This window comes from Lipophrys pholis (assembly GCF_963383615.2).
Source record: "Lipophrys pholis genome assembly, chromosome: 7".
In the NCBI taxonomy this organism is placed as follows: Eukaryota; Metazoa; Chordata; class Actinopteri; order Blenniiformes; family Blenniidae; genus Lipophrys; species Lipophrys pholis.
The window spans coordinates 12492334-12516989 of NC_137638.1; the positions used below are offsets into that span (position 1 = coordinate 12492334).

The window sequence follows — 24656 nt, forward strand, 5'->3', positions numbered from 1 at the left end:
GCCTTGGGGTTTGTGTGGATCTCCTTCCAGTGAAGGACGTCTTCTGGGCCTACAACTCCACCGCCGGGTCGACGTGTGACGTATTTGGCGGTTTAATCCTTTTTAAAAAAAAAGTATGATGACAAAACCCACAAGACACCTTGAATTATTGATCAAACTCAGCTTGAAGGTACAAAAAAAAAAATAAACCCCAAACAAGAAGCTGAAGATTAAAAGTGCGTCGAATCACCGGTGTGGAACCCGTGGAGCCCAAGTTCTGTTCAAAACCACATATAGTGTAAAAACATTTGGTTCACAGCCTCTCTCTTGGTTTTTTTTTTTTTTTTTTTAGCTGCAAAGATGAAGACGTGCAGAAAAGTTGCAGGAAAACTATATTTAATGCTTTTTAAGTGTCGAAGACTTGGAAACTCTGATGCCACTCCTGGAATCAAGGAATCGGCCCGAAGTAGTAAGAAAATCCCCGCGGATACGAGCCGAGGCACTTGTGTGTGACGTCAGCATTTTTTTTTTTTTCCTTCAGGATTGTGTGAATGGAGGACTCTCATGGTGGTCACTGTTAAATCATCTTTATGCCACAAAAATCAATGAAACCAGAGATTTCTTTTTTTTATTTACAGATTCTAATATGTGGAGATGAATTAAAGTACACTTGAATTTCAAACTGTTTCTCCTAACGTGGCCCAAATGTCAAAAAAATAAAAACCATAAACCATCTGAAGGGTTTAGAGAAAGTGTGAAAATCCATTTCACACGTTTTTCAGCAAAGAAATTCTGACATGAATAAACCAAGAATAAACGCAGGATGTCCACCTGAAATTTGGCGTTGTGCATTATAGCAGTTTCTTTGATTTTGTGGCAAAGTAAGTGTCGCTACGCAGAGACTCTCCACCAAACTTTGGGGTGATTATTTTGTGTGTGTGTGTGTGTGGCGGGGGGGGGGGACGGGCCGGACGGTCCCGCCACGTGGCTCCAGTCAACCTTTCAAAGTGGTTTTCAATCCGTTTCGAAGAAAAAGTTTCCCCAACTGACTTTAACTCAAACCCCCACCTCGCTTTAAACTTTATATATATATATATATATATATTTCAAATATTTTCTACAAAAGAATCTGTGTACAAAAAAAAAAAAAAAAAAAATACACATTGTTTCCAAAGTGCACTGAGAGCTACGTGCACTTAAATACACAATAATGCACAAGAGGAGGAATACATAATGCAGCCCGCGCTCAGACGAGAGTGCGGTTTGTTTGTGTTTGTGTGAGAAGGTGGGACTTTCGCTCCACACGGGGGGGGGGTCGTGTGACGACTAAGTGGATTTTAAATATTTCAAAGAGGAGCACTTTCTTTGCTCTCACTTTGCAAAACAGTGCTTTTTTTTTTTTTTTTTTTTTCTTCCTGTCAATTCATGTTAAGTGCCTAAAAAAAAAAAAAAAAAAAAAGTAAATCAAGTGCACCTGTACAAATTCACTAGAATTTAAATATTGAAAAACTCTTTTTTTTTCTTTTCACCCGGTTCGAGGACAGCTGCTCATGTGACTCCGAAACAACAACAAAGACTCCAGTCAACACTGTTCAGAAGAGAAGAAGAAAAAAAAATCCTGAAAATACATTCACTGTGGACGCTCTGGGGGGGGGGGGGGGATCTCACACTGTGTGTGTGTGTGTGTGTGTGTGTGTGTGTGTGTGTGTGTACACAAAGTGCTTTGCATTCATCCCACAAAGGCTTGCTGGCATTTTGTTTGAGTGTGCTGTAATCAGATTTTGCATCTCTAAAGAGGTGTTACACACCTACATGAAGCTGTGTGTGTGTGTTTGTATGTGTGTGTGTGTGTGTGTGTGTGTGTGTGTGTGTGTGTGTGTGTGTGTGTGTGTGTGTGCGCACGGTGGCTTCATCGGCTGTCTGTCAGCGGCGTTCAACTCCGCGGGTCAGAAAAACATGTACTGGTTGTCTATTGCCCGCTTGCGCCCTCGGTCGGGCTCCAGCTCGTAGTCCGAGTCCCGCTGGGGGATGATGGGGGGGTGGGGGGCCGGGTGGCGGAGCAGGGGTCTCCTCCCCACCGATTCGTTCCGACGCAGAGGGAGCGGCGCCGAGGGAGCAGGGTCGGGGCCGCGGTTGGTGCGGGTGGACAGGTGACCGAGCGGGTGGAGACCGGAGCTTTGACTGGGGGGGCCGGAGGAGGTGGTGGTGGTGGTGGTGGTGGTGGAGGAGGAGGAGCAGGAGGAGCGGGGCTGGCCGGTGCTGCGAGCCAGGCTGCAGTGAGCCAGACTGGGCTCGGAGCTCCATCGATGGAGGGAGAAAGGGACGAGCAGAGCGCCAGAGAGCTGACCTGAGGGAGAGGAGAGACCATGAGGCGACGCCGCAGGAGTTCAGGGATCAACCAAACACTCCTGACGTCACACTCAACACAAAACACTCACTGCCTTCAGCCTCATGACTTTCCTTTTCTCGATTCAACTACAATATCTGATATTCTTCTCATTTAAAACTTCTGCGAATACACCGATATTAAAATGAATCTGTTAAAATGTCTTTCCAAATTCCAATATGGACCGTCTTTACACGGACGGACTGAGGGAGTCTCACCCTGCGACGGGGGGCTGGAGCCGGCCACCACAAAGCTGGACAGAGTGACGGCGCCGGCGGCGCCGCACTCCAGCGGGATGGGGAAGAAGCGGAAGTGATTGAGCATGTCCATGACGGAGGGGAAGCGCAGGTGCTGCACCCGGCACTGACCCCATTCTGTGAGGGAGAGACGCAGGTGCTGCGGGACAGAGCAGACATCAAGAGAGGACCGTGAGGTTTTGGCCGGGACTGAAGCACCCCGGCGGCCAGTGTGTGTGTGTGTGTGTGTGTGTGTGTGTGTGTGTGTGTTTAGGGGGGAAAAAAACTACCAAAAAAACTACAATACAGTATTGCAACAAGTAACACTGAGACATCAGTACCTTTGCTTTCCCCTGGTAGTTAAACGTGAGGACGTAGTCTCCCCTGCGTGTCTCACTCTGTCGGACCAGAAACACCCCGTGTCCCTCCGGTCCAGAGCTCTGGACCAGGTTGGCCGCTTTGATACGGGAGATGGGCCCGTGGAACCAGGGGTAGGAAAACAGGAAGTGGTCTGTCTTCTGGTTGGCCTGCTCCGATGGGGTGAAGGGGACAGAAGCTGGAGGGGGGGGGGGAAACGGAGAGACGTGTTGGTCTTGGTGGGTAAACCTGCTGTGTGCCTCTTCTCACTTTATCCTTTCCTTTTGTCTCTCAACTCGTTGATTGAAATCAGTTTTCATGTCTCCTTCTTCTACAGCTACATCCCAACCAGGGGGACACAGACTTTAACCCAAGGCCTGCTAACCACTGCACCACCGCGCCGCTCTCACTAACAATCCTGCTGCGCACGATGTACGCCGAGGACAAACTGCTCCAAATAATGACATGGTTATAAGAGGAGGTCGACTGACAAAGAAAAAACAAACATGCCTGGATCGATATCATCTCCCTGGTCTCATTCAGGACTGATGGAACATGCTGCTACTCACTCTGACTTCCTGTCTCTGGGCTCGCTCGTGTGGGATTGGCTGGAGTGGAGCTGTCAGTCGGGGAGGGGAGGGGCTCCAGATCCACGCTGCTCGACCTGACGGGCAAGAAAGATTCAGATGACACACTGTGTTGGCCCTTCTTCTTCGTCTTCTTCTTCTTCATGGTTTGTCAGGACATTTCAGCTCAGGTAGCAGAAGGTTTTGACATGAAAGGTTGAAGCTGCTGAACAATGCAGCTCTCGTGTTTCCCTCAGTGACTGCCTGGAGTCACTGTGTGTGTGTGTGTGTGTGTGTGTGTGTGTGTGTGTGTGTGTGTGTGTGTGTGTGTGTGTGTGTGTGTGTGTGTGTGTGTGTGTGTGTGTGCGTGTGTGTGTCCCAATCTAGTAAAAATCTGGAGTCTGGAAAAGAACAAACAAAAACAAACCAAAGACACGGAGAACAGACAGGAAGAGAGTCCAGTTCACTAGTTCACATCTCAACTGAGACACTGTTCTTCTGTTTCCACACACACACACACACACACACACACACACACACACACACACACACACACACACACACACACACACACACACACACACACACACACACACACACACACACACACACACACACACACACACACACACACACACACACACACACACACACACAGAGAGAGAACGGGAAGGTTAAAGAGGGAAGCCGGAGCAAATCCTGCTTAAATGCTGACTCGAGGTAGCCGCTCTCTGAATAACAGGAAGACAAGTCTCCTGTCTCCCCACTGTGTGCGCTCTTGTTGTATCACTGCCACAGTCATTTGGCTCGGCGAGGTCCATCTGCAAAGCGGGAGACCTTCAATCCGGTCGGCGATCCTCCGAGGATCAGATTTAAGGCCTCGGCATGCCTTAAGTAAACGGCACCTAACGCATCGGACCACATTTTAAAGACGACAAGCACTCGTAGTCGCTTCGCTGCCTCCCGGATGTCTTTCCCACGGCTCCCTGCCCCCCTGCGGGCCTTTGTAGTCTCGACTTGATGAGTCACACAAATAACGACGCCGTGTTTCGCAGAGCAGGCCCTTTTCTTGACTGGTCACGGGAGGAAGAGCCCAGGTGTGACCAATTAAAAGAAATCACACGTCCCGCGCTCTATCAGAGAGTTGGCCACGCGGCTCATGTTAACTCAGCATTATGAGCGTGATTCAGCCGTTACTCATTTTAATGTGGCGGCCCGCGCAACATGCATGCGCTCTGTCGTGGATAAAAGTGTGCGACTGGTCAAATGTGGCACCCCAAAAAAAAAAAAAAGCCACTAAAATAAATATGTGACAGGTGTAGGCTGTGAGTGGACTGTTATGGAAGCTCACGTACATGGAGCCATTCTGTGAGGTAATACAGAATTTAACAAAAAAAAACAGATTCAAAGTTTATTTTTGGTAAAAAAAAAAAAAAAAAAGTGGTTTTACACACGGGTGCTATTGCAAGCTATTTCACTACTTTAAAAAAAAAAGAAGAAGAAGAAAAGGTTTGTAACATTTTGATTATAAAAGTGCCAAACTTCACTAAAATAGCGCAGAATTTCACAGCCCGCACTTAAAATAAACCTCCGAATGGGATCAACTTCTCAGTGGGTCTCGGGAAAAGTCACACGCTCTGGAATTGTCATCACTTCAGAACGATTAACATCGAAGAGAGAAGAGAAATATGGTTTAGCACAATACATAGTCACCTCTCTGAAAACCCCCTGCACTGGGGCGATGGAGGGGGGCTTCATTCAAATGAAAGAAAAGTGAAGCATATTTCGACCTCCAGCATGTGTTGGACTCAGGGAGCGCCATGTGGCGCGGACTTCGTTTGAAGCTTGCCGAGCCACATCAGGTCAGAATTGGGAAGCGATTTATCATTCGGCATTTGGTGATGTTTATACATCAGATACGGTCAGTTGTACTAAATTTAGACAAAAATTAAGAGCGGTCTTTGGCGAAATTCAGGACGTGTGTGCGTGTGCGTGTGCGTGTGTGTGTGTGTGTGTGTGTAATTGAAGACATCTGCAGAAATGAGAAAGGTCCTGAGACTCTCTGAGCCTCAGGCCGCCCCCGCACTTCCTCTCACACAAATACAGATTTTATTCATCACGCTGAAACAGGACAGACGACTCAAGCAAACTCCAATCTGCAACACATCACTGAGTTGTCCTGTGATCCTCACTTCCACCAAGTATTGCTTCACATGCCCCGTCGAGGATCCTAACCAACAATTGGGGAGAAAAGAGGCTGCTGATACAAACTCCTTCACGAGTGAAAAAACCCCACCGAGGCCGTGTCACCCAAACATAAAGTTGCTATTATTATTCAAATGAACTCGTTAGAACTCGACTTTCAGACTTCCAGGAAATTCATGTGTGAGCAGCCGTCAAGATATTGTCGCTGCGTCTTTGAGTTATTGCGAAATTCCACATCTCCGTGACTCGAGCGCTCATTTAACTTCAACCAGCTTCAGAAGGCAAACATCTCTGTAACGGATGGCAGCGATTCTTTAAACACAAACGGCAGCGTTTTGTGCTCCATAAATTGATCACGTGCAACGAGCTGCATCTGTTCGACATTGCAGAAGAAGGACAAGCTCGCCGTTTCCCGCAGGTAGTCCGGGGCACATAAAAGTAAAAATAGACGACGTGAACATGAGCGTGTGCTCAGTCAGAGACGTGGTTTTCTACTCCGGACTCAAGCGTTTAATGAGGAGGACTCATCTGAGAATGACAGGACTGTGTCGCACTGAGCTTTTCTCAAATCGGTGTTGAGTTGAAGTCTCTTTCACCTGTTGCTGATACATTCTTTGAGCTCCGTGGTCCACGAGCTGACCTGCTGGTCGTTGTCCGTCTCAAATATCAAACTACCTCGATTAACCTGCAAACAAAAACAAACAGATTGTAAAAATAAACACAAAAAGTTGGGAGATTTTTTTGGATCATTTCTTGATTATGGCAATATATATATATATATATATATATATATACTTGCACTTCTAGAAAGCCTGTTTATTTTCCTTTTTTGAAATAATGACAATAGTAAGGTGCATACATTTCCAGGATGAATAGCAGGGCTGGTTTGTAGACTGTATCATCCCACAAATGCACATACATGATAAATGGGTCACCATCCAGAAGGTGTGACACGCCCACATTACAATGACACTGAAACATATGGTATCTTGCGCAGTTATGAAATTATGCAAAATACATGCAGTGTGTATGAACAAATTATAATAGTTATTTATGCAGTACTCACAGTTTTTGTAGCTTTTTTCTAATGATCTAAACACAAGATGAAACAATAAACCGTCTTAAAGCTACTGGGGGTCTCCTTGTTTCCATGACAACAACGATTACGAGTAAAGGCTAGAGAAGCAGACATGCTCTACGTGCACAACGTCGTGACGGCGAGAATTAAGATTAAGACAACATGGATCATGAAATAACCTCCGGGAATAAAAAGATCACTGCGCTGTTTGGACTGAAAAATACAGTTGGCAACATCTGCAACAGAAGCAAATTTATATCAATACGGGGGTAAAACAGTTATGTCTTCTATTGTGAATGAATCAGCTTCGATCAGGTGGGTTGTCAGACGGCATTCCCTACAGTTTTCATAGCTAATGACACAACCGAGCCCTTAAATGCGATTCATCACCTACTGCCAGACAAACCACTCCACTGTAGTCCAGCTTAAAATCAGTACCAGCCAAGTTTGCTCACAAATTCTCAAAGCAAACGGGACGGTTGATGGTATAAACCTATATAAAGTTAGGTTTTCACAGTTCGACTGAGTGTGTGTGTGTGTGTGTGTGTGTGTGTGTGTGTGTGTGTGTGTGTGTGTGTGTGTGTGTGTGTGTGTGTGTGTGTGTGTGTGGGTGTGTGTGTGTGTGTGTGTGTGTGTGTGTGTGTGTGTGGAGCCCCAACTGGAAGCTTATGTAGAGATGCGATTTGGAGGAGATTGTTTGGCCCAAATTTGAGATGTGTTGCCGAGACGTTCATGTTGTGTTGTGAAGCCAGTCTGAGTTCCATTCATCTCAAAAACTCCTCCGTACCTTTAAAACAAATGTGTTTAAGTTGTCGGGCATCTCCAGTCGGTTGCAACGACGGACCTCTTGGATATCTGAGCAGTGAGTGGTCAGCTTGGGACTGGAGGCCTGAAAAAGACAGTGCAGACACAATTAAAGCCTTTGTGATGTTGACGAGCAGCTCTTTGATACTGAAATATCGTTCAACCTTTTGCTTCTGAGATAATCGCAGCCAATCTGCCAGCAGCAGATCCGAGCAATGAAAACTCGTGGCCTCTTTTCCTCTGTGAAACGGGTCACGGGGAATCTAGAAGCGTACTGCCTGGAGATAAATGAGGATGTTGTTTCTGCCACATCAATGCTTTAAAATCAGTTTCTCCTTTTTTGATGATTTCAACAAAAATAAACGTCTTTAGGATTTCTCGGTCACTGATATCAGCATGACCACCGGGGGAAGGGGGAAAGAGTTGGCATTTATGTAATTTAAGCTTTAAGCCTGCATGTAATATGCAGGGAACTTGTCTGGAAGTACTGCAGCAGTCAATCTCCAACTGTGTTTCCACAGTTAGTAATCAGAGTACATTAGTCCGGAGAAGCACGTGCATTTCCAGACTGATGCTGATGTTGCTTGGATAATTAATAAAATAGGTCCGCATGCGCCTCCTGTGTTCTCTGCTTCTATTCAAAGATTTAACACGTCTGCGGTGCAGGTCGGCTGTGGGCTGAAAAAGAGGAACCGCCTTCTGAGCGAGACGCCACTGCACAGTGTGTTATTCTCAGTTGAACCAATTAAGTTCCAGATAGCAGAAGACGGGAGTTTATCCATGAACGTACACACGAGTGCAGACTCGTCACTCTCTTAGTGCCTGATGAGAACCAGATGGTGCGCGGCACAAGCCGACCGAGGCTGCTGCGTGTGTGAATGTGCACGTTCTGAACGTGTGACTGTTTGGAGAGAGTGAATGCTGCTGCTGCTGCTGCTGCTGGCTGCTGCTGCTGCTAAAACGGAGGACTCCTTTTTTTCCAAACGCGAAGCCACCCAGTGAATTGTGGGAAGAAGAGGGTGATGCGAGCCCTTGTGGTGGACCTCCGAAGGCGACCGCCATCAGGAAACAAGCCGAGTTTGAACAAAGTTAAATAAGCGATGAGGGGCTTTCTTGGGGGGGGGGGGGGCTGTGTGACCTTGAACACACTGAAACAACCACCAACAGCACCACATTGAGCTTTAAACAAGAACGGCGTTAAAATAAGGACGCACATGCCGATGCTCCACTCCAACCGAAAACGCCATCTGCCTGGACGACTGAGAGCGAGCGCGTGCGAGCATCCACGGCGGCACGGCAACAGGCACATGCACAGAAGCTCATCATATGTCACAAACACTGCCATGGAGAGCCTACAAACACCACACACACACACACACACACACACACACACACACACACACACCGCCGGACAGAAGCGAGCGCGAGCGGGGCCGCTGGCATAAACGCATGGATGGATGCCTCGGTCGGCCATGTGAACAGGCCCGTGGCATGTGGGGGTCAGAGGTCACCCGAGAGGTGAGGCCCGGGTGACAGCTGAAAGAAACACGTGGAGACAAGAGAGTCAGAATCTATTACTGAACGACGGCGAACAGGCGGGTGTGTCGGATGTGTCAGCTGGATGTGTGTGGCCACGTTTGAGGACCGAAAATGTCAAATCCATGACAAAGCAAGTGAGGGGTAGCCGGGAGGGGAAAGACAGATTATTAATATCCCTGTTACTGTGTTGGAGATTATTTCTGTACAGAATATAAAGTTTGTGACCATGCAAGGATCGACTACGCTTTTAAAAGATCATTTTATGTCTATATGCAAAGGCTCTGGGATGAATACACAAAAAAAAAAAAAAAAAAAAAATGCAAATATATGGTCTGAAGCCCTAAAACTACCTGAGGTTTACAGATCAGTTGTGCATTCAGAAGAGAAAAAAAAGGAGATTTCATAAGAAAACTTGATATTTTTTGTAAGTGACAAAAATGATCCATAAACTCAGTGCATCAAAACTGTAAATGTATATTTATTTGCATTATATTTGATGAAACAAAAAAATCCATGTAGCATGTAGATTTTTGACATTAGAAATAAACTGACATATGCTCTATTTTTCCGACTGTAAGTCACATTGTTAGTAGCCGTTTGGTTGCTCGTGCAAATCCTGTTAAGAAACAAGTAAACTGGGACAAACCACTGGAATTATGCATGAAAACATGTTTTTTTTTTTTATATCAGTGTTTAAGCTTAGGACGGCCAATAAACAGTATTTTCACTACTGATTAATAAAATAATTTTGTGAATTAAGCCGACAAGCTTTTGATCAACATAACAGCAGAAAATCTGGAGGAAAGTGGGCAAAGTGTGAAGTGTGAAAGTGTGAAATCCAAAAATGTTCCTTCTGGTAAAAACAAGAGCAACCAGGGATTTCCGGCCTCTGCCAACACTGGGAAATGACACATATCCCACATCCAGATCAACTGCCTTCACGCATTTATTTAGTTTAGTGATCACATGATTTTATTTTCATAATTTCAAAGAACACAAGACAATATATTGCAAATGGAAGATTTTCTATTGTAACAATTTTTTCGACAAATAAAATTGACTTCCTTTGTGTACCAGTTTTCTTAGGAAGATCCGATCATCGGTTTTTGAGATATCTTGTTAACAGACAAATAAATGCGGGTGATTTTCGAACCTCCTTGGCCCAAGGTAATTAGCCAGCTCTTCAAGTCGTCCGTATGTTTCAGCAAGTATTCAAAACACCTCACTGTATAACAATCTAAACTGTGTTCAATCATTCAAACACAAATATCCACTTTTATAAACTGTCACCGTTCCATTGAAGGAGAAAACGTTTGCCTGATAACAATTAGCACTTATTCCATGATGACACGGGAAAATACGTCTCGTACCGGGGCAGCATTTTTTTTTTTTTATCAACGGGCAATTAATGCGACGCCCCACAATGAGAGCTAACGAGATCAAACCCTGAGGGACAGACACATGCCAGAGAGCAGAATAATAGCAGGGGGGACGGGGGGGGGGGGGGGGGGGGGGGGGGGGTTTAGAGCGGGAGCAGCAAAAAGGAAACAGACGAGACGGTGAAAGAGACGGCGGTTGGTGGGAGAGCAGGAGAGATGGAGAGCAGAAGAAAGAGCAGGGAGGACGGATTCCAGTGCTTTGTGCACCGGATGAGTCTGAGTCTATGTGACAGTGTGTGAGCCTGAGGAATGTCTATGTTAACACACACACACACACACACACACACACACACACACACACACACACACACACACACACACACACACACACACACACACACACACACACACACACACACACACACACACACACACACACACACACACACACACACACACACACACACACACACACACACACACACACACACACACCAGAGAAAAGAATAAAAGATTTAGCCTCTTAATCATAAATCTTCACAATCTGCATTTCGACCGCAGCGTCTAATATTATCAATAAAACACGATGACGCAGAGAGGAGGGGGATGTGAGTCACTCCGTGAGACGTGACTCGGTGAATGAGGAACTGACGAAAAGTGAACTTGTGCCAAAGTGCTGCCACAGCTGAATTTTTAAGTCCAGGATGTTCAGAGAAATTAGTTTGTGCTTCTTCAAATTCAGGTCGTAGAATTCACGTTATCTTGCAAATCTCTGCCGCGCGAAGATCGACTTAAAGATATCAACACTGAAAACGCACACGTGTGAACAACACCGAAAGACTTAAAGTGTTTTGCAAAGCAGCCTTGTCGCGTGCAAAAGGACCGTCACCCGACCGGGTACAGAGAAATCTACGCAGTAGAATGTTGTTGATCTTGGTGAGGAGCAATGGTCAATATCTGGATGAGTTCAACGCTGTCTTTAATGTCAGAATTGAGCTTTGTAGGATGTGGATGGAGCATTTCATTTAATGCCGTGAACCTAAAAGTCCGGTTGAGCTTCTGCAGGTGCTCCCACTGTTTTTATATACACACTTTTAAAAGTAGCAGATTTCTATTAAAACACACACCAAATCAAGCGGCTCAGGAGAAGGAGTTGAGAGCAACCGTGCAGGAGATGAACGTCCCAGAAAAGCACGAAAACACAACGTGCGCTCGGTAACTTTTCGGAGGCCCGACGAGAACGCCGGAGAAACCAGCGGGCAGATTTACGGCAGCTGCAGACCCACATGTGGACATGAGTTCAAGCTTCATCATGACTACACCGGATACATGACGGCTAATAAGAACTGCTACTCTGTGTGTGTGTGTGTGTGTGTGTGTGTGTGTGTGTGTGTGTGTGTGTGTGTGTGTGTGTGTGTGTGTGTGTGTGTGTGTGTGTGTGTGTGTGTGTGTGTGTGTGTGTGTGTGTGTGTGTGTGTGTGGGTGTGTGTGTGTGTGTGTGCTGGCAAGCGTCGGAGCTGAACGGAGTGACTCATTGAGAAGAATTTATTGAGAGAATGTGAATGGGGTTCTGATGAGGAGCATTTTTTTGAGGAACCAGTTGTGTCTGTGCCGAGGAAAAAAAAGAAGAAGAAGAAGAAGAAGAAGAAAAACATGCAGCAGATGTCTGACTGGTTGAGCAACAGCGTAACAGGGCCGTGTTTCTGTGAATCAACTTCACCAGGGGAGCGAGTTCAAGCTCACGGCACATTTCCTATTACTGCACACACTCAAGTCTGTAATCGTCCCCCCAGGGGGGGGGGGGGTCTGAGTTGAGCGGGCCCGTTTCTTTTTTTTCTTTTTTTAAATTTCATATCAATCGCAAAAAAATAAATAAAAAACAGCAATGAGGGAAGACTGTCAAAGTTTTTATGAAGCATGGGAGTGAACGACAGCAGGTGGGCCTTCTCCTTACCGACACTTTGCCACATGCCGGGTGAAAAGGTGGCGCCTGGTGGCGTTTCTTAGTATGACGTACGGAGAATAATCAATGAGTTTAGCAAGTAAAGGCTGCCGAGACCTCTTGATCACTCAGACAAAATAAACACTATGAGTGCAGGCCAATCTGAGGAGCAAAATGTTAAAAAAAAAGAAAGAAAAGAAAACATGCACAATTGCTGTGATAATATTATCAATGTTGAGATGAAACAAGTTGCAAAACGACTAAAAACACACGCAAAAATAAAGTCTCGATGTCAGAGGGTTGGAGAGCCTTTCTTATTTCCAAAGCTTCCATTTAATTGTACCTGATGCTGCAAATCTGAAAAAAAAAAAAAAAGCCATTAAAAAGAGCGGCGCCCCTCTTTAAATCGCACCCATCCAGCTCAGACGTGCTTAAACCCGCCTGAATTGGACCGGCGACACCAGCGAGCAGCTGTTTGAAGGGTTAACTCCACAACCTGGTCTTTTACCAGAGAGACACACCAAACAAAGGCTGCAGTTCAGTTAAAACGCCGTCACCGCCGGGTGTCTACCTCGTCCACGGGCACCGGAGAACACACACATTCAGACGCACGGAACCCGTCGGGAGTCTTTAAATACACACCGAAGCCCCCGGGGAGGCCTTTCATTCATGTCCTAAATTGCCGCTCTTTGTCTCAACGGCTCATTGCGCCGTTTGCCGGCAGACTTCCCCTCGACAAGGCGGCTCTTCTCAACTGAGTCAGTGGAAGAAGGGATGGTACGTCTCAACGCACGGCGGCCGCACATTTCCCAGGTATCAAAGAACATCTTATTCAGGCGGCTTTCTGACATTTAAAGTCTTCTCAGAGAAGAGAATGTGACGACGTCGCCCTCAAACTGTTCCCGGCTCTGCTGGCCCGTTCACATGACATCCATTTGAATTCGACCTAAAACTGTGGCGCCGTGTTTGTATGCGTGGCGATGCGTCGTCGCTGTGGAGAACAATCACAGTTTCTCACGATATACGACAAGATACGGGCAGATGCTCGCTGGTATACGACCTATTTTAAACAAATTACAACCACATCGCTTTTGCGCGGTGCTGAAGTGGTCATCGCTCTCACCTCACAATGCGAGGGTCCGGGGTTTGAGACTGGGTTGGACCTTTTTGTGTTGAGTTTGTAAGTTTTCTCTTAGCACACACACACACACACACACACACACACACACACACACACACACACACACACACACACACACACACACAGAGCACGAGTTGTGGGGTTACCAACACTGATAGAGATGACAGCGTTCTTGGAAACACTTCTGAGGTTATTTAGTGTGCGGATACATGAACGTATGTAACGATTATATAAAGAATAAAGCCATTATAGAAGTGACACGATGTTAATCATCAATATTAAATTCTAAATATTGGATTTAATATTAGATCCAGGATCTAAACTCGACACTGAAACTTCTGGGGGATTTTAACAATGACACCAAACAGGTTATTTCACCCGGGCGAAGGAAAGTGCCACGACCGCTTGTTATTTGCATTCATTTAAACTAAATTCTATGCAGCTGAAGTTAGACATTTTCCATGTTTTTGACACGCGATCAGAATAAAAGGGTTATCGACAGTGTGCGATGTGTTATGGAGTTTGTGATTGACTCAGTTCTCACTCTGAGTCAGCTTTCACTACCATGTTTCACCCTCAAACACGGATATTACAAATATGAAACGCAGATGCACACCAGCGACAACACGGCGGGCTTATGACAAAAGGTTGCATAATTATTTAAAACACAAAGGAGTGAAGTTGGTTGCTTTTCAAAAGGTTAAGAAAAGGAACATAGTGTTGGAGGCATAAGCGTTTCCCTCAAAAATATCTAAACGGCGAAAGACTGCAAGCAACAGAAGAGACAGATCCTGTAATGTCCAGAGAAGAATCTCGTGTATAAAAAATACTGGAGGAAAAACTACTTTTAACATGAACTGACTTTGAACATATTTTAGCATTTTAACAAATCACAAAATACAAAAACAAAATAAATAGAATTGTTGAAGACATTTCTACAAAGCTCGACTACATTTATTCCACAAAGGACAAATTCTAGTGTAGCAACAGGGTCACAGTGATAAATATGTAATAATAGATAAGACGACTAATAACTAATAAACCTAAAGCACTATATAAACCATACACGAAGAACCAAAAGAATTACCTTCACTATACTAATGAAATCAAAGCTGTTCTTCTCGGGAATTTAAACTTCAGAGAATCAAAAGATTTAGGGGAAGAAGAAACGGGAATATTTGAAGCACGAAAAGCTTCTTCACACGGGGCAGCGAGCATAAACACATGAAGTAAGTAGCGCGCAAACAAGACACACGGCAACAGATGCAATCGAGCAGCTTCTCACCCACACAGTCACAAACACTTCTACGGTCTGCACACACACACACACACACACACACACACACACACACACACACACACACACACACACACACACACACACACACACACACACACACACACACACACACACACACACACACACACACACACACACACACACACACACACACACACACACACACACACACACACAGGCGACACACAGGATGTTTGGAGTCCCAAACCATCTTCCCAGGGTCCTTTTCTCAAGGCCGTCGCCACGGTAACCGAATGACACTCGACATTCCTTTATCCCTCCGAGGGTCAATGTAGCCAACCGCCGTCCGGGGTGCATGCATGTGTGTGTGTATGTTGGACCGACCCGAGCCTCTGCGGGGTCAAACTAGTCTCCAGAGAGGATTGTGGACAGTGCATGTGCACAACTGACACGCGCACACACACGCACACACACGCACACACACACACACACACTTGCAGCACCGCCCACCAGGGCTTTTTGCAGCCAGGGAAGGCCGTGACCTCAAACACAGTAACCAACACATCTGCCTGTACTTCCCCTGTTTTCAGGTCGGATCCACGGATGCAGTTGTTTTGTTTGATAAGGCCGGTAATGCTCAACTCCGGCTCATTATAGTCCAGATCCACAATAAAACAGTCCTGACAGCGGGTGCTGGTGGAGCAGAGGCCTCACGCCACAACTCCTGTTTCCACTCAAATTCCCCTTCCAATCAGGTTTAGATTAAAACACGTTTCCCCAGAAAAAGCAGCAGGAAAATGCTCATAAACTTACTTCCACGAGATGTTTGTGCAGTTAATCGTCCACTTGTAAGCGATTAAAATACGGCTCGGGTAGACCAAGCGTGGGGCTTACAAAGCCGGTCAAATAAGAAAATGTCCTCTTTAATTAAAGCAGGGGAAGCCAGATGATCGTGGCAAACAGGTTTTATGCGTACACGTTTTTATCATTACAATACAACTACTGCCGTGAGACGCTTTCTCGCATTTATGCGCACACGATCTTCAACCAATACATCATTTACACTAATCGATGTGCCATGTGCATGTGTTGAGGACTGCTTTTACCATCAGATCAAGGTGAACATCTGGATTATAGCTACTGTGTACACACACACACACACACACACACACACACACACACACACACACACACACACACACACGCGGTATGTTTGCAGAGGGAACAAAACGCGCACTCCTTTTCTTTCCTCTTCCAAAATGTGTTGAAACAACATCTCCAGCTGCAGCTGATGGCGATCCGCTGCAGCTGGCATTGTTTTTGCACTTCCACCCTGCTGCCACACTCTGCCAGCACCTGTTGCTCGTGTCACGCTGATAAACACTCCTGAGGTCATCCCTCAATAGCCGACGGGACACAAATAGACTCTGTGATCCCCGCTCGCTCCTGCTTTGCTCATTTTGTGCCGAGGCCCCTGACGAACCCCAGACGAGAGAGAGTCGGTTTCAGGAAGCAGATCTCAAACAACGATAGCACAGGTTTTATAGTCCCACTGAGAAATGGACCAGTAGAAAAGCGGCTGTGATCGCATGATACCACATTACAAATGTAGTTAAAAACAACTACTGCATTGTGCAGTCCGCCTATGATTTAAAAATTGTTCTCCCTTTTTTTTTTTTTCTGTGTTCAGTTTAAATCAACATTTAGGAGGAGGATATGTTTAGTTTGGACATTTTTATGCTCAAGCGTTCTGAAGCCAAACTAAATATTAAGACTCTTTCGGTGACCTCTGTACAGATCAGTTTATGCATCTCAGTGTACACAAACTGGGGGTTGTGAAAACTGATCACCTTTAGAATCAGCTCGATCTGTGGCATCATGGAGGATGTGGGACACACACACACACACACACACACACACACACACACACACACACACACACACACACACACACACACACACACACACACACACACACGCACACGCACACGCACACGCACACGCACGCACGCACACGCACACACACACCACGAGTTGTGGGGTTACCAACACTGATAGAGATGACAGCGTTCTTGGAAACATGTCAGAAGCCGTCAGAGACAAAGCCCTGAGCGATGAATAAATGTGTCACTTCACTGCACTGCCCTCCTTGCAAGCTTCTCAGAAATAACTGATATACGAGCCAAATATGAAGAAGTAAAGGCAGCACCCTTGAGATTCACAGAACTCAGAGCGCTTCCCCGTAAATGAATTAGCTGTGGTTTTTGCACACAGGAGACGGCCAATTAGCAAGCCTGACAGAGCAGGGGGGGAAAAAAAATAGTAACATCTCTTTGTGCTTTAAACAAATTTAAAAAACTGAACGACAACAACAGAGAAACAAACCCGACTTTCCTCTGCTGATGACCAAAATATTAAATTTAACTCCAGATGACTGACTGAAGCTCGACGATATCTTGACGAGCACTGAGTCATTATTCTGCTGCAACTTTCAGCCTATTTGACCAGTTTCTTCTTAAATTGCACTCGTTTATGACAGACTTCAAGATGTGAGTTACATTCTACTGACATTTTAGGTGACAAATCCACTTTGCCTAAGGAATCTGGAAACATACATTATAATGCAGGATTCTGAATCTGAAGTCAAACATGCAAAATCTCGAGTCACTCATGAGATAGAGGCATTTGAATGCGACAACTTTCCATGGACCACAAACCTGCAGGTGCAGATTTGACAAACGTTAGCTCAGTTGTAAGCTTTAAAAGTTTCACCAAGACACTTCGATTACATCTTTATGGTATATCGTACATAACATTTTGTGTTTCGAAGAGGATAAAGCCAAACAAGTGTAATCTCAGCTCGTCCACGCTGGGCCCATAATTCTCCATGTCGGTCAGAGTGATGGTTTCAATTCATTTTGCATCTTCCAATTAGCTCCAGGACAAAACCAAACCATGGCCTTCCGTGCTTGACTGGCCACACGCTGATTCCAATCGAATATGTCAACACGTGTCCACATTTCTGTCATTGAGGCAGAAAATGCCGCCGTGAATCGCTGTGATTTTTACATTTTTTTCAGTCACTATTTTGTTTGTAATACAAATACTATTTGAAACATCAAATCTGACTTGATTTTCACAAAATACACATTCTGGGCTTTCACATGTGGCGCAGCAAAAATTAAAAAAAAGTCCCCATTATTAAAATGGCGGTGAAATGCAACTCAGATCTCGAAAGCCTGTCTCATGTAAAAAGCTCCTCCCATCTAGATAAAGTAGTAATGCCGCGGCAGGAAAAAAAGGAACAATTTTGTAGCTTTTTAAATAATTACGTACTAAGATATTGATGACGGCAGCAGCAAATTGATTTTTGTATTTGACGAGAATGTAAATCCAATTTTGCCTGACCAATATTTTGTCAAACTCTTAAATAGTCTATACCGAGTAGTAGATTAGCTGCACGGTTCAACCATAAAAATAAAAAAAGAAAAGTCACCATTTCTCACTATAGTTGTCAACAAAATGGAAAATTATAGAAAACATTTTCTAAATAAAAAATCTAATTATACACAGTTTCATAATAGGATATCTTATGTTTACTGTGTTTGAAAAATAAGGGAAAAATAATCATCTCAAAGTTTGTCTTTATGCAGTTTGAGATACTGTGAGACTTGTGTTATCACTGGAATACGCCTCAAGAGATGGCACTTCCTGAAAACCTCAAATGGAGTTTAAAATGTTGTTTTCAACTCAAAACTATGCTTCTTATGTGACGCGTGACCTCGTCTTAATGGGACATCTTCTGAACTATTGGAGTCCAAATTGCTTGTGAGTCCCGAGTCTATCCGCATATGACCAGAGATACTGGCCATAATGTTGTCACAACATCGCCTGCGCACACTCCCACTGGAGGATTCATATCTCCTCTCTCATTTCCTGTTTCTTCTTCGTGTTCATCTTCTATCCTGCTCCGTCCAGTTCAGGGTCACTTGGGGCTGGATCAGAGTGCAGCTGACTGAGGGTGAAGGCGGAGAACACCCTGAACGGGTCACCAGGCCAAACAACCACACACACACTCACATCTAGATCTACCAGCAACAGAACGCTTTTTTTTTGGGCAGATTATCGAGTCACATTGAGTCAAGAGGAGGGGACACAAGTTAACTGCTAAGTTTAACACATTTTAAAATGGACTTCCACTCCAGAGTGGACGTGAGACTGTTTGGCTTTGTGGGATTTTACACGGGTTCACATGCACTCTTGTCATGTGTCAGTTATGGGTGTGTGTGTGTGTGTTATGGTCAGTTAAGGGTGTGTTGTGTGTCTGGTAACTGTGCACATGTAGACGTATGTAAAACATCTCTGTTTGTGTCCAGCCCACACGTTCTTCCTGCTTTCTCATTTCTTTGGCCGGAAACGTCTATTTTGCAGTTCCTCGAGTAATAAAGTTGAACCAAAAACCAACTTTTACCGGCATGAGCCACACTCAACTATCACCTGCCCGAACCACAGCAAAGGAATGAGAGTCTGACCAGTAAATTATTTCTGTTAGAAACAGCATGAAACAATCTAATAATAATAATAAAAAAAAAAAGATGCATTTTGTTGAGGCACTGAAAATAAATCTAAATATTTTTTGGCTCCGTAATGATAACATCAGACATGCAGAAAGAATATGGTGAAGGAGCTTAACAGGGTGGGTAAATAATAAAGCCGAGACATTTTGGAAAGTTATGAGGGCAGGAGAGTGTAACAGCCGCAGAGACACAGTGAGCACAAAAAAAAAAAGAAAAAAAACCCAGACGAACGGATGCACAGAGAGGGTTTGAGCTGATCGATATACACGCCAGGTGCCGTTCGGGATGTTATCATGTATTCATGCATCACAGATGTGACACTGCTTGCTTCCTCGAAGAGGAAGTGTGGTAAACTCTGTTGCTCAAGAACGCAACCCCGAGAATCTCATGACCAGTACGGGACTCAAACTTCTGACATGTCGGCTCACAGTTCAGGGTTTTGCCAGATGTCTTACCTTTCTCTGGTTAGGAAGCCACAGAACTCATGCAATGTTCTAATCTCGCTGCTCAGATTACACACTCTGTGACATTACGTGGTACTCATGACTGTTGTAAATACCCTTGTGTGTTTGACGTTATTCATACGACTTGGCCCATGATTGAATTAAAACTGTCAAGTCCGTTTAGTGAATCATGCTAAAATTGAGTAAATTGTCTTTCTGTCCTATTAAAGCTGCATGATATCAGGTCAACAAGCAATATGGGTTAAAGTCGTTGAAAATAATATGATTTGCAATAAATAAAAACACTTGAATTGTATGTTAATATGTTTGTGCCACTTTTTTGGTCAGTCAAACTGCATTTTTTATTTTTTTTTAATTAGTTAACCACACTTTTCAATTACATTTTAAATGCTGTCATTTTTAATTTGCAGAACATGAATGAAGCAAAGTGTCAAAGTTCAGTCTTTCACCACATTGTACATGTTGATGTTGCGATAAAACGGTTACTATATATTATATTGATAAGCCCATGTATCCCTATGTTGTGTGTGTGTGTGTGTGTGTGTGTGTGTGTGTGTGTGTGTGTGTGTGTGTGTGTGTGTGTGTGTGTGTGTGTGTCCCATCCATCTGATTATTAGGGGGGCAGGAAATTTGTCTGCTGCCTCGAGATATTTTGTACATGAAGAAATATGAATAGTACTGTTTCATAAGTAACTGAATGCTTCCAACTACCAAGGGGGGGGGGGATTAATTGTCAAAACAAAAAAGTGTTTTCATTTTCATGTCATCTGAGGTTGTGTCCATGTTTACGAGGCAACAGGAGGAAATGAAAAGAAAAGTGATGATCCAGATAAATCATTTTGTGTTTACACTAGCTTTTTATTTTAAATGTATTTATTGTTTTAATCTCAGGCCCGCGGGATGTTAACTGATGCCATACCTGAAACGTATTATTTTATCCAGTTATTTTCAACAGGCATGATTTGTATGAGGCTAATTCTGTTTCATTCTGGTATTGTGTTTGCCATTTCATTGCTGCACAAATTAAACCTTTTGTGGAAAAAGTTACGAGGTTAAATCAGTAGTTAACACTCCTCCACTGCAGTAATGAGACGCCTGAAACATCTAAGGTTCGTCCTGCGTTCCTGCGCTTCTTCACCGGAGTTGAAAGCGGACAAAGAGCTGCTGAGTCGGTTTGTTTTCGGTGCACAAGGGTTCAAATTACACCATTCATACTTCCACAAGTGAACTGCGCTGACACAAGACTAGCATGAGATTTGGTTCTAATTCACGCTTAACTTTACATTTATGACATAACTGAAGCTTCGATGTTCTTCCATCTAAATCTCCTCCGTAAAGGTTTAAAAAACAAAACAAAACAAAAAGCGTTGGTAAACTGGTTTCAGTTAATAAACCTAATGGACATTTCGAGGAACAACCAGACAGCAATAATTTGAGCTGTTATGCAACAATTCTGGTGATCAATTTTAGCCCCTCAAGGAGGTGATCTTACTAATTTGTGATCTGGCTGCTTTCAGGACGACAGAAGTACTGCATACTCCATTGATGAAATAGAGAAATCACTGAACATGTGATATATGTGACCATCAAATTTCTAAATGGAGGAAGTTTGTCCTTTCGAAAGCAGCCACCGTGCTCATCCTGAGGAAGAGAAAAGCCCAAAACAAAAGGACGCAACTTTGTCTTGTTGGTTCATGCTTATCTGGCTGCACTGCATCCCCAGCCTTCATCGCGTTAAATAGGTTCAGGTGACACACCTCAGCACAACAATACGCAAAATTCATCTGATGTTCTCCAAAACATCTGCATGCTTGTACCTGCATGGGGTATATTCTGGAGCTGAGAAAGCACTGTGAGGTGGGGCTCCATCCATAAAGACTCGGTCATTAAAAAAAAAAAAAAAAAAAAGGTAATGTCAACATGGTTCACGATTCAACAATGCAAACGCTTAAACTGCAATTGTGCCGACTCAGACTATGACAGAAGAGGGCTGGGTAAGTCTACAGTGTTTGCAGGTGTGTGTGTGCGTGTGTGCGTGTGTGCGTGTGTGCGTGTGTGTGTGCGTGTGTGCGTGTGTGTGTGTGTGTGTGTGTGTGTGTGTGTGTGTGTGTGTGTGTGTGTGTGTGTGTGTGTGTGTGTGTAGGTCTGCGGGGACATTGATGAATAATAAGAGCAAAGGCCAAGAAAGAAATGTTGAGTGAGGGTGTAGCATAGCTTCGGGGCTTTACACTCACGAGTCAGCAAGGTCATGTGCAATGGCACTGTGGTTGTAAGTTGCACACACACAAATAGACGGATATGCACCAGCAAAATGATTATAGCGGGCGCGAGGGGGGGGGGGGGGGGGGGGGGGGGGTGTTTAGTGCTTGCAGACATTTCAGATGCATTGACAATTCAATATAAGTTCTCATGACGGATTGCACACACTCAAGCTCTTTAATGAAGATGCACACAACCGCAGCATGATAACCTTTTGTGCAGGAGAAGTCGCAGAACTATAAAACCAGAGGAGGAGATCAGACAAACATCTTGACCACATGACTCTAACCACGCAACTTCCTATAGATGTTTCTCTAGATTTTTGTCAAGCAAAACACACAGAAGCAAAGACAAGTGCACATTCAGATTTTCCACTCTTCATGAGGTACGAGCTTACGGTCTCCTTCAGGCCTCATCCAAACAGAAATGAGTAATATCGTGGGAGAATACATGCTGCGTTCAAATAGGCCTTCTAGGAGTTTTTTTCGTTAAGACTTTCTCAGATATTAAGTACTGTTTACTTTTGAGGTTCCAGAGCACAGTTTGGCTCATACCAACTTTTTTTTTTTTCCAAGTAAAATTTATCATCTTGGGGCTGTCTAGTTGTCTAGTTAGCACCTGAATTATTATTCTTAGGTGGGGTGTGCTTTCCTCCTTTCATGCTGTAGTGATGTTCACATGAGCCCCCAAATGAGATATGTAGTATTACTTTATAAATCAGATGCCCGATCCTAATGTATTGGATTCTCCAAATTTAGGGAGCAGTTGTTTTTTTACTTGGGCCAACACTCCTCGAAGCTACAACACTTCCGTCTGCAATATAAACTCTGACCTACATGTGTCAGCATATAAAGACAATAAAGACACTCCCTGATCGTGGGAGGTCATTGTGGCAGAGCTACCAAAAGCATTTCACACCCATATCAGGATTGTCACATATTAATGGAGACAGTGAAGACAGCGTCTGCAAAATCTAATGTGGGGAATAAATCTAGATGTAATCAGAGTGAAAAGCTTCCACTGCTGAGCGTCTCAATTGAATCTAGTTTCTAAAGAACTGAGTAACCAGACGAGCCCCACTGACAAGGTGGAGAACAGACGGGGGGGGGGGGGGGGTGTTGTTGAACAAGGAGGACCACCAGCATGTGTCACTCCACAATATAATTACTGTTCTGGCGAGACAAAAGAGGCAGTCTACTGTGCCACAATAAGAGCAATCTCAGTGCTGCTCCTCCGCAATCTGAGGCTCGGCAGCCAGCTGGAGCCTCCTCAAGTTTCAGGAGGGGAACGGCTCAGTGGAGTTGCACCCTAATGACTGTCATCCACTTTTGCAAGTTAAAAACAAAAGTAATGTTCCCAAGCTCACACCAAACCTCCCGCCACGCATGAAGCCAGAAACACAACGCCATGAATCATATATGTTCGTATTGAAGTTGTGTTCCAGGAAAGCCATGCAACAAACCCAACGTCTGTGTGAAAAGGCAAAAACTACAGGCAGTTAAAAAACTTTATACACTTAGGAAGTAGTGTATCGACTCTGAAAGTAACCGAATTTTGAAGGCCTCGGTAGCTTTCAGAAGGCTTTGGGAAAATGAGAACCGAGTCCACGCACTGAAGTGAAGATCAACAGTGGAGAGGTCCTCACCGGCCTCCTCGATACCCGGGAGACCTGGACCTTACAGAAGTGAAACGCTCAATACTTCAATCATTGTCACACGAGCTGTCTTCACAAACACTAAATAGCACGACACGATTCCAGACACCGTAGTTATGGAACGTGCTGAGCTTTAAAGTGTCGACGCCTTAATTTAGAAGGCTCAAGCCAGAAGAGCCGGCCACACAGTCGGGATGCCAGACAGCAGACTTCCAAAGCAGCTTCTCGGCGGTGAACCGTGGGATCTTAAACAATCAGAGGGAGGACCAAGTAAACGAAACAAAGACAACCTCAAGGCCTCTCTCAAGGAACTCGACGTAGATGCTGACTCATTGGAGACACTTGCTACCAAACTGGCGCAGCCAAATCCCATCTGGTGCCCGTTCAGCCGAGACCAATCGCGTTTTTTGACGGATGGAAAAGAAGAGCTACCCGCAAGGCACGCACAGCATCAACTGCCGAGACAGCCCCGACATGGAGACGTTTCCCCAACAGTCGGGCTGGCCTTACAAGTCATGAATGGGCTCATAAGTCCTGACACTGTTTGAAAGTTTCAAAGTCTTGGCCATTGTTGAATACAGCAGACCAACAACACTCAGACATTACATCGCTTGATATTAAACTACGGCTCGGAGTAATTTAACAACAAGCAATGCTGTAGATTTTAGTACATAAAAAGCATATATTACATTTTTTTTATTTTTATAAGTGGATTGACTTGAGCTATGTTTAGCTGAAAATAGAGATAAGTTCATAAGTCAACAGCATACCCGGAGCAGGTCGGCTCCTGAGAACTGTGTGGGCAAGCCGCTTCATGTCAGCACCCTCA

The 24656-nt window shown here is 44.6% G+C and overlaps 1 protein-coding gene across 2 annotated transcripts in view; it reads right to left on the bottom strand.

Moving 5' to 3' along the window:
• Positions 1 to 1296: 1296 nt before the first annotated feature.
• Positions 1297 to 24656, bottom strand: part of sh2b3 (SH2B adaptor protein 3) — a 48428-nt gene continuing 25068 nt past the window's right edge. For both annotated transcript variants that reach the window (XM_080467896.1, XM_080467895.1), the window contains exons 3-8: positions 7595 to 7696; positions 6326 to 6414; positions 3528 to 3622; positions 2943 to 3157; positions 2584 to 2761; positions 1297 to 2326 (exon numbers count right to left, since the gene is read on the bottom strand). In XM_080467896.1, coding sequence (XP_080324022.1) covers positions 1926 to 2326; positions 2584 to 2761; positions 2943 to 3157; positions 3528 to 3622; positions 6326 to 6414; positions 7595 to 7696 — 1080 coding nt within the window. In that variant the 3' untranslated portion in view covers positions 1297 to 1925. The remainder of the gene's footprint in view (positions 2327 to 2583; positions 2762 to 2942; positions 3158 to 3527; positions 3623 to 6325; positions 6415 to 7594; positions 7697 to 24656) is intronic.